The sequence below is a fragment of the Apium graveolens genome, chromosome 9 (assembly GCF_009905375.1).
Source record: "Apium graveolens cultivar Ventura chromosome 9, ASM990537v1, whole genome shotgun sequence".
NCBI classification, from domain to species: domain Eukaryota; kingdom Viridiplantae; phylum Streptophyta; class Magnoliopsida; order Apiales; family Apiaceae; genus Apium; species Apium graveolens.
Window position 1 is genome coordinate 267,837,334 of NC_133655.1, and position 11,201 is coordinate 267,848,534.

Below are 11,201 nucleotides of genomic sequence, written 5' to 3' on the forward strand. Positions count from 1 at the left end.
GCCTTATTTCGTAGTTTTATATTCTTCAATTGAATTTTGTATTTTTGTAATGAAATTATGAGATATTTAAATAATTAAATTCAGATAGTCTATTAAAAATTAGGGTTATGCAGTTTTGCCTGATTTGTAGTATTATTTAGAGTACTCTAGCATAATTTGCTTTATTGTATAGTATTAATATGTTATTTACGTAGAGTTTATGTGCAAAACAATTTTGCAGCAAAATCGCTTTATTATGAAGTATTAATATGCTATTCACGTAGAGTTCAAGTGTGGAATTTTTTACCTTACATATAGTATAAATTAGGATTCTACAGTAGAATTGACATGCAAAATGTCGTGTTTATGTATTATATTTTAAAAATATTTTTAAGCTTTTACAAGTGATTTATATATGTTTAGATCTTGAAAATCTATTTGAAATTTAAAATTTTGCAGCAAAATTCGCATTTTTCTAATATTCTATTTTAAGAATTGGTTTGAATTTGAGCACGATCCTTGAATTAATGTTATATTATTGAAAATAATATAATTTGGCGCTAATGCATTACTTGAAGCTGCTGAAATATATTGCTTGAAGATGCTGAAATAATGAGATAAAGATAGCTCGTACAGCCTCCTACCAGGTGAATGTTGTCAATTCATTTTACATCGACTGGTGTTTAACGGAAAGAATCCTTGATCTCATTATTCAAGGTCATGATTCTAATTAGGAGTACTTTTTTCAACTCAAAGATATGCTATGTTTTAACTGGGATTTCAAAACAATCCTGTGTAGCAAACCCTTAAGTTTAGCAACCTGGAACATTCTTGCTTAGTAGCAAACCTAATATTCTGACAAGTTCTCAACTAATGACAAGAGAAGTGGCCTGAAATGCACGCTATGAATGTTAATTAAAATAACATTCTACGTCAATGTTCCTGCACTATGAGATAAAAACTCAAAGAAAAGAAGGGAACGGATGGATGCTCCTTAGACCACTTTCATATCACCGTGTAGGTCTATCAATTTCCATTCAAGCTTGTCTTGCATTAACAAGTCACTTGCACTTATGTTCATCCACTTGCCAAGGGGCAGCTACTAAGGCTTCAAACTCAAGGTTCGCATTCTTGATGATACTACTCATATCATCAAGTGTAGCTTCCAAAGAAGCTATATTTAAATCCTTTTCCTCCTGGGTCGACAAAATCAAGGCGCGTTCTTCTTGTAATACGCGTATCTGATTATCTATCTCTTCAATCTTCTCATCAATTTTAACCTTGTCATGGTTTTTCTCCTTAATCTGATCTGCAGTTTCCTTTGCATTGCCCTGAAGCTCTTCCTGCTTATCCTTAATTAATAACAAACTTAACAAACGATCCTGTATTACCTTGACATCAAATCCATTTTTTTCCAATTCTAATAGGGTTTCCAGATTGTCCTCTATGGTGCTTCTCGGGTCATTAAACTGCAAGGTGGATGTCTTCTCAACTACACCAGCAAAGTCGACCATTAATGCTATGGCCAATCCTTCACGGGAACTCTCCTTTCTGGAGCCTAAAGATTGAAAATGTGGTCTCTGTGGCAGCTGGAGGAAGACTTCCATAGACTCAATGGTTTTCCAGAGTGAGCTGCTCTTTACAAAAGGTAGACTCTCATCATTAGATTTAGGGGATAGCATAACATTATCTTCGGGGATCCTATTTGCAATACTTGGCTCCATAATCATCCCCCGTGAGGGGCCTGGAAAGACAAAGAAATGTATTGAAAACTGCTACTTACGTGAACAGGTGAAATTAATATGTAAACTAGCTTACATGTAGCATTAGCAGCTTTTGGAGATCCCATCCACATTGAAAGAGGTTGATCATCAGTAATATTAAAGGTCAATGACGTTTCTGCTTTTTTCACCAATCTATTCTTTGCATTAGCTTTTGCAGATCCCACCCTCGCGTCTTTGGGATCTGGAGGAGGCAAGGAGAAAATGAATAATTGGAATAGTGACAAGTACAATATAATGAATGACAGAGAAACAACATAGCGAAAGATCTGTTAAAATTTGATTGGTGCATTCAGAAAGTTATAAACCTAATGTTGTAATTAACCCGACAGAATGGGATGTAGGAATAAAATGAAAAGTGTGAAAACGGAAAGAACGATGATTTACAAATTGATAGGATTGAACTTTAGTTCATATTTGTATAGTGGGATAGGAAAGAATGAATATCATGCAAAGATATTCGAAGTAGCTCAATTTTTATTCCAATCTTACTGCATCCAGTTCCATTTAACCATACACAGCATCAATATGCAGAAAAGGAAACTCTCAGCTTCCAATTCCAAAATCCAGACAAAAATTTAAATACTCCCTTTCCCAGGGCTCTTTTCAACAAACAAAAAGACCCGCCTCCTATCAAGATTCTTAACCTGTGTTCCACCCCTTTTTTTCCGGAGATGAGCTTCACAAAATGAAAGATATAAGCTGAGAGCAAGTTGAGGTATATACTTACTAGATGGAATGGAATCAACCTGAAACAGAACCTAAATTATGCAAGCATATGATCATTGTCAGATCTACAACAGGGAGTTTGTACCTTGATTTGGAGATTTTAAATTTATGCGAGTAGATCGTCGTGGTTCTCTCTCTGATAAAGCCTTTTCATGATGTTCAACTGAAGCTTGCACATTTCTGCTTTGCAATTTAACTTTTCCCACATGATGGACTTTTATCTTCCAGCTTAATTTATTTTTGGGATCTGCTGAACCGTTTAAGATCATTTTATCAACACCGGGCTTTTCCTTGTTACATACAGAACCATGCAGCTCAGCTGCTTTCAGTCCGACCACTACAGGCAACACAACTTCCAAATCCATGTCTGCAGGAGCAACACCCCCATTCCGTCGACTAATTTCAGGGCTTTTTTCCAACTTATTGCCTTCTTTCTGCTGACTAACTTCAGGGTTTTCTGCCAACTTTTTGTCTACATTCTCCTGACTAACTTCAAGACTTTTTAACAACTTCCTGGGCCGCCTTCCCCTTTTTCTTTTTCCAATACTTTCTTTGTGCCCTTTTAGTTGATCATCCTCCTAGAAGTGTACGAGTCATTAATGTATTTAAACAACAATCAACATGAAGTAGATAGGTCACAAGTTCATAGCACAAGTGTGAACAGAGTGTTACACTCTGCATAGGTATGGCTGGAGCCAATACAGCTACTTATGTCTTCCTATGTATAATCATCAGGCTTATATGATAATAAGACAGAAAAGAATCATGACAAGCCTACAAGGCACATGAGAACGGAAATTTTAGCCACAACTTCTAACCATTTTACCTTGGTCACATTCACTGCTATTTCATTAAGTTGCTGCTCCTCGTCCACTGAAGGCTTTACCATTTCTTCAGGGGGGGTCGGAGGAAGTTTGTAAGATTGTCTGTCTTCTTTTGCTTCAGAATCCACATCATGGGTCACAGGAACTTCTGTAACACTCTCACCCCCAACAATGTTTTCTTTGATACATATAACATCAAGCTTTTCATCTGCAGGAACATCAAACACTGTCAGTGTAAGAGCTAGCCCGGTGTTTGAAAAGAGCATAAATCATACTGATTCGGCTAAATACTACCTGATGTTCTTTTGTCACTCAATTGAGCTATTGGCAGCGTTTCGTTGTTCTTCACTAATGGTTCGGGGGTGTGATTGTCTAGTTCACCAACTATTTTATCTGCGAAGGTGAAAAAATAGCAACAATTTTATCTATAAAGAGGATTATATGCATATGTTATAGAGTACCTGTAAATCACATCAAGGAAATACCTCCTGTCAAAGCTCGTGTCTCACTTGCTGCTGATTTTTGTGGCCTTCCAGCATTTCTTCTCAGAGAATATTGAGTGCTTTTTTGTTTAACAGATTTATAACGTTTAACTTTACTCCTCTGGACAAGTATAAATATAAAATAAAATCAGGAACCAGTAGAAATCAAATTTCGAGAAGGCAACAATTTCAAATGTATGTGATTCACTACAAACAATTCCAAATGAAAAGTTATACCCGATTCTAAAGCTTGGAATTCTAAGCTACTATTATATTAGCTGGTAAAATTTTCTCTCCCCGCAAGTTTGAGGAGACAAGATACATAATGTGTACTTTAGTCTTTATATATACACTTTCAGAGAGAATTCTGGTTCACTATATAGAAACAAGTTCAACAAACAAGTTAATGCTTAGACCATCTGACCTCATTAACCGAGACAAATTATAATAAGAATGGCAACTGCTCTACGTTGAACAATCTTAACTGATTTAGCACAAGGAATTTTTCTAGCAGGGACTGTGAAAACTTCGAGAGGGAAGAAGCACTAAGCAATACCTGCGTCTCGTACTAAGGTTCCCAATAGGAAGACCCAAAGAAGTAATTAGTTAGTTAGGGCAGAATATGAAAAATAATGAGGAGTGCATGGATCATTCAACGATTATTATTAATTTGCTACATAAACGACGCACAGGTAAGTTTTCCTCGGCATGAGACTGACAAGTAGTACTCAAGTAGTAGTAAGAGAATCAGTTAGGACCCGAAATGATTGCTGGACTTGTTAGTAAAAGCAGACAGTATGGATTAGGGGTAGCAAAATTCGAGAAGAAACCTAAAACAAAGAGATGTGACTTTGGGTCAGAGGCTTCAGTTTCGGGTTGAGTTCAGGTAACCCGAAAATATCAGATCATTTTTAAGTCTACACGTGATCAGCACATAAATTTATTTTATAAGTGTGCGTGTCTGTGTATCTGACGGCAGTTTGCGTGTAAGATTTCAACCACGTATACAGACTACGGAGCACTAGTGATATTAGAAGTAAAGCCAACTATAGCATTTACGATAATAGAAACCCCAAAAACAAATATTTTTTTCTTTAATCCTCTCCCTCACCTCCCTTTCAAAATTGAAAATCGCTTCCGAAATACAACACATCAATGTTCACTCTGTACTGCTTCTCTAATGCAGTGGTGCAATGATAATTTGTGTTGCTTAATCTCATTTCTCTGGGATTTAAATATGTAATAGATAATTAAATAAAGTATCAGATTTTTTGAAAATTCTTGCATCATAATAAATATAACAATATATATGCGCGTATGTGTGTGACCGTGTATAGATTAAACTTAAAGGTTTTGTGGACGACTAGTTACCTCGGTGTATTCAGATAATGTCAGATTAAATTTTTAATAAATCGTTTTCAGGTTTCACATCTTGAGACACTTAATTATCGGGTCTGAAGTCTGATTACAGTTCACCAAATTTGCAACTTGAACCCTGTTATTAAGATAACAAGAAACCAAAATAAAAAAATGAGATAAGATATTTGACTTACAGCTCTCTTTCTTTGAGTTGTTAGAGAGAATTTATCCAATAGCTGGTCACCCATGGCTTGTTCTGAGTTGTTGGTTCTAAATCCCCCATCAGTTAAGCTGGCACAATCAATATGTATTTCTTCACCGGGGGTACGTTTTGGAGATGAATTCAAAGAAACCGTTGACAGGTGTGGAACATCGGACACGCTTGCCTGTTTCATCATTATAGTCTGCTCATCTTCATTTGGACAGAGCAGCTTTGCTTTTTTCCTCTGTGATGTCATCACCGTAGATGGTTCAATATTGGAAGGAGACAACCACTCATTTCGAATGTCTAGTGAGTTGAAGAAATTTTCTGTTCTCTTTGCAGAATTTTCCTGGAGTTTGTCCAGGCCACTTGATAAAACCATCGCAGTCTTCGCCGGTCCTTGATATTCTGGTGATGTTAAGAGATCCTGATATACCACAGTGCAAACACCATTGAATTAATAGCTAAGATTAAAAAAAATATGTAATAAAAACATTTCTAACCAATGAAAAATATTAATGCACCGACCTCATTACATAATTGCTACAGCAACAATTTTTGATGATAAATAAGGTAAGGAGTCTGCAATATCAAAAGATTATACCTGCGATGCACTAAACCAGTTTCCCTCTTTCCATTCCATGTGCGGTCTTATTTCTGACTGACTAACTGTCCTCTGTTTCTTTGCTTGCTTGAAGAAGATAAGATACTTGCTATCAGGAAGTTCTTTAGTTATCACTCCACTCCACCACCCAAAATCTATATAAGCATCCACCTTTTCTAACAGATCATAATTTTTAACAAACTGAGGCGGTGAAGGTCGAATATGAAGCAAATCAACTTTCACTCTTACAGACTCAGGTACACCAATTTTCCCAAGGCATTGATACTCTACCAGGAAACTGTCACTCCCTGTCTCTTCTTCTACAACCGCCGGAAACCAAACTTCACAATTCTGTACTTTTTCAAGTGATACTTCTACCCTTTTTCCTTTGCTAAATAGCAACCCTGCCATTCTCTCCTATAAAAAATTGAACAGAAAGAAGAATATCAAAATCATGACAAAAGTTGAAACAAATTGGCTGCCCATTTGTCTAAACAAAATCAATGAAGAGAGCTTAGATATAAAAAGATTATTCAATGAAGAAACGGCTATCAAAAAAGCAACAACTGAAGGTTCCTATAGAGTGTATATGTGCCAGAATTTTCATATACTATAAACTTAAAGGTTTTTACATTATTCTCTCTGTTTGTTTTTAATTATGTACATTTTTCTCCTGCAAAGAAATTCAGCAACTGAGTGGACACAATGGATTATGTCAAGAAGGCAGTTCCCTGCTAGCAAAAGCAAGAAGCTTTAAACATTTGCTAATTGTTCTCCAAGATTACCTAATAGTAATACCTATTATGCACCACATTCTAAAAAAAAAATTTATCTATACTATACTATTATAAGCGAAACATGGTTTCCTTTGGTTGGTTGGTTAATACCTTCCTCAAAAGTTTGTTAACACCTTCCAAAACACATAGCTTAAACCAATATAATTTATTTAAAAAGCATTAAATCATGTATCTCATGTAACTACAAATTCTATGAATTATTATCCAACTTAATTTATGACCGCACGCAAATTCTTTTTTACCTCTTTTGTAGGGAACCAACCACTTCCAAAATTAATTTTAGTAATTTAAATTATAGTACAACAAAATGATTAATAAATCAAGAAAAAATAAAATAAAATAAACAGAACCAAATCATCCACATACAGTCACGCTCATACAGCGCTGCTTTTCAAGACTCCCACTTTTTATGTTACTCGGACTCTTCATTTTACCTTCGAGTACCCGTGTCGGACACTTGACACTCGGACTTGGACACTTAATTTAAGCCAAAAACATGTGTCTTTTTCAAAATGTTGTCGAGTCTGATACTCCGACACGTGTCCATGTCGGACACTTCTAGCCAAGTCCGAGTAACATAGCACACTTTCCTACAGCCTCTACACTCGAGCAGCGAAGCGACCTTAACTATCTAAATTTTGAATCCTTCAATAACATAATAAATACAAAATAATATTTACGAACTTCATTAATCTCAATAATATGTAATTATTGTCTTTTATAATTTATTTTTATATAATAATAAAATAATAAATGTTATAATCAGCATGTGCATTGCAATGGTTAGAGGCTAGTATTCAATTAAGATCAAGGTTTAATGGTTTATGTCTTCATTCCTATTGACATGTCTGAGGTACAACACTTTACTTCCTAAAAGTAGCCTAAACAATCATTCCAATAAAGTTCATTGTCACACCAAAAATTAAGATCAAGGTTTAATGGTTTGTCTTCATTCCTATTGACATGTCTGAGGTACAACACTTTACTTCCTAAAAGTAGCCTAAACAATCATTCCATTAAAGTTCATTGTCACACCAAAAATTAAGAGATGAATAAGCTGCAAATTAAAATTAAAACTATAAACACCTACATTAAATGATGATCACTCATTGCTAGTAATATCTTACATAATATAAAATGAGCACAGGGAGGATCTTTCACCATCACCTTGTACTACGAAAGGTCTACGTTTCGAATCTAGATACCTCGCAACTATAGGCCAGTCAAGTTGGGATTCCTGTTAAAACTGCTAGAGTTACAAGGAAAGTGCTTATTTCAAAAAAGCTCATGATTGTTTGGGAAAATTAATAGTAAGGATGAGAGAGCGTTAAAAGGAGATATAGAGTACATAAATTTTCAAAACGTTACTAAGAGCAAGTCCAACAACTCCCTTATATGAGCTCTTAAGTTCAATTATAAGGATTTTGTCAAAAAATGTCACTCCAACAGTGTCTTAGTGCTTCCTTAAATCACTAAGACATGAGATTCATTCTTTATCTTTAAGGAAATTCTAGTGCTCCCTTATAACACTTTTATTAATAAAAAATTCATTTCTCTCTTTACTTTTTACCTTTCCCTCTCTCTTTCTTTCATTTTTTGTTCATATCTTTTCAAATTTTAAATATAATAATAATAAGGAAGGAGTATAGGGATCAATGTTGGAGTTAAAATACAAAATCATATCCTAAAATTACTAAGAGTCAATATTTTATATTATTTATAAAGAAGTTACTAGTATATTGTTGGACTTGCTCTAAAGTGCTTTTTACAAGATTCAAACATAGCCTGTAAAATAAATTACACATTCACACAAAACTAACAAGTTTTAAAAAAATATCATATTAAAACAAGTAATTAATTGTAATACCTAATTCTAAATTTAAAATATGTTACAATCATTGGGAAGTTATTACATCCACTGTTTGCTATTAATTGCTATTAATTGACGATTTAGAGTTCTGGTTTTGTTATTATATTTTGACGTTCTCGTATATCAAGATCTTATTTACATAGGCACTTTGACTGGTAAATTTTTAGAGTTGGTTGATGTACTACGCAAAAAGAAAGTCGATGTTATTTGTGTACAAGAAACTAAATGATTCTGAGTCTTTGGATGATCAAACTGTGTTGGTTTTGCAATTAGAGATGGGTTGTGTTCTGTTTTAGTTTTTTTTGGACATGTTTGTGGTAATTCAAATATTTAGTTTGGAGAGTGATCTCCAAGGGAAATATTGAGTTTGAGGCATCAAACGGAGTGCAAAATAAGAAATAGAAGGGGCTTACGACAATGAACCAATGAACGAAGTTTTTTACGGTAAGTCCCATGTGAAGAAGACCATGGAGTGAGGTATTGTATCATTGTTTATTGTTGCCTAGCTTACTATACTTACTTTTATGGATCATTGTTTACCTAGGACACGCATATTTGTGTACACACACAAGCCGGGGGTCTTTTGAGGAAACAGCCCCTTCATTCTTTGGAATGAGGGTAAGGGTGTGTACGATATACCCTCCCCAGACACTACCCTAGGCGGTATTATTGAGTACGACTGATTGATTGATCATATAATGACAGATATATAATTGCATATAATCATATTTACATTTTGGTTGTATTAACACAGTTTCTTCATAAGCACTCAACTTTTCATTTATTCTTACGAAGGGCTTGAACACTGACCTATTGGGTTGATACTTCAACACTAAAAGATATATATAGGGTCATCTTCGACCACAAACACTACAGCTACAAATCACCTTGTCAATTGTCAGAGTCCTACAAATAACCATGTTGTAGTTTGTAGGATAATTAAATATGTACTTCTTGAGACACACACACTTGTGTGGTTACATGATCTATGATGATTTTATTCGTAAGACGGCATAGTCATTTTTTCATATTACCAAAGTTGTTCATTACATTTATCATCAAGCCCCTCCACAATGAAATGTAATGAGCTATGTAGAAAATAATTTCCACATAGGATAAATTTATCATAAAAAACAACTATTATATCTTGGTCTTATTACTACAGTGTGTTCTCTTTGTTCATGGATACTTTATATATCTAGTACATATGTTTATAGTCAATTACCACATTTAATTGCCGAACAATATTGCAATCAGCAATTTCATCAAATGCTGTCATATACTATCCTACAAACGGATTAAAAATTCTACGGGCAGCAGTTTAAACGCCATCCTTCATCCTTTAATCCTAAACATATATAAGTTTCAATGTGCGGTAAATTGATATATATCATCTTCAACAAATGGTAACCAATTACTCCAACTTCATATTTAGCTAAGTTCTCGACATTTCAAGTAATAACAAAGTTTCCTAATTTCTATATATGTCTAGAAATTCACATTACTATACAAATCCACATAAATGAAGCTAAACAAAAACTACATAATCATCAATATATTCCATACAAACATAAAAAAAGGTGAAATATTACCATTTCAAGCAAGAAAATCAGCAGGAAAGCTAATAACCAAAACCTACTTCATGGGTCGGATCCATTTCACTCTGACCCAATTTCAATAAACCAAAAAATCGATCAAACACCTAAAAAACTCACCTTTATTAAAGATGGAATCTTTTTGGGTTCTTGATGGAAATTGATGAAAAAGATTGTAAATTTTAATAAAATAGATGATGGAGTTTTGTTTTTTGATAAAAAAGATTAATAATTTGTATGCAAGAGGCTTTGATGAAGAGAAAGGAGCTGATGAGTTGTTTCAAAATTGTGTATTCATGAACCACCCATTCACTGCCCCCCACTTTGCTTTTAGCTTCTTCCCAAAAAAATCTAAACCCTAGTCGCTGTGTGTTGTTTTCCTTATTTTACCAGGTCAGTTACTTGGGGAAAATTAATTAAATATTACTAGCGGTCTTCAATTTTGTTTCCTTTTTAAGTACTCCCTCCGTATTAGGTCACATATCCTACGGGTGTACAGATAAACCGCTCAACCGCATCCAACCGCTCGAAACTGAACCGCATTTGCGGATAATCGCGAAACGCGGGTTGATTGTGGATTTAAATTTTAAAAACCCCTCATTCGCGGTTTGGATGCGGTTTTAAATTCTAGAAAATCGCAAAATCGCAACCGCAACTCGCAACATATATTTATAATAAAATATATTTCCAAAAATGTAGTTGATATCATATAAATTAATAAGTATACACATTTATTTACTAATTTTAGGTTAATGTTAAGACTTCGTTTATAAGATTTACGATCATTATAAGATATATAACGAAACAAATGAAAAATGTAATCAACATGTAATATTTTTTTCCGTTTCTTTTTTTCTTCTCTCTCGCCTCCACATTTTTGTATGTTTTTAATATCCTTGCTCCACACGGAGCATTAGTTTATATTTTATTTTTGAATGTAATTTATCACGTAACTTAAACTTCAATTTATTAATATTCC

General features: G+C 34.3%; 1 protein-coding gene across 2 annotated transcripts; it reads right to left on the minus strand.

Moving 5' to 3' along the window:
• Positions 1 to 752: 752 nt before the first annotated feature.
• Positions 753 to 10,618, minus strand: LOC141683338 (uncharacterized). Of its 2 annotated transcripts, none has more exons than XM_074488035.1 (9): positions 10,343 to 10,618; positions 5,961 to 6,377; positions 5,349 to 5,783; positions 3,799 to 3,916; positions 3,608 to 3,706; positions 3,316 to 3,521; positions 2,575 to 3,067; positions 1,798 to 1,944; positions 753 to 1,723 (listed from the first exon to the last, which is right to left on the minus strand). In XM_074488035.1, the coding sequence occupies exons 2-9, from the start codon at positions 6,369 to 6,371 to the stop codon at positions 1,041 to 1,043; spliced, it is 2,592 nt and encodes an 863-aa protein (XP_074344136.1). In that variant the 5' UTR covers positions 6,372 to 6,377; positions 10,343 to 10,618; the 3' UTR covers positions 753 to 1,040. The 2 variants fall into 2 exon arrangements, with proteins under 2 accessions (XP_074344136.1, XP_074344135.1); XM_074488034.1 differs by having other exon boundaries at positions 10,220 to 10,618.
• Between the last annotated feature and the right edge of the window lie 583 nt (positions 10,619 to 11,201).

Bases quoted from the DNA above. Each gene is read 5' to 3' on its own strand.
- LOC141683338 (XM_074488034.1), bottom strand. The intron at 3,068-3,315 runs GTAAAATGGTTA...GTACACTTCTAG, and splicing joins TAGCAGTGAATGTGACCAAG to GAGGATGATCAACTAAAAGG. The intron at 1,724-1,797 runs GTAAGCTAGTTT...TTGTCTTTCCAG, and splicing joins AAAAGCTGCTAATGCTACAT to GCCCCTCACGGGGGATGATT.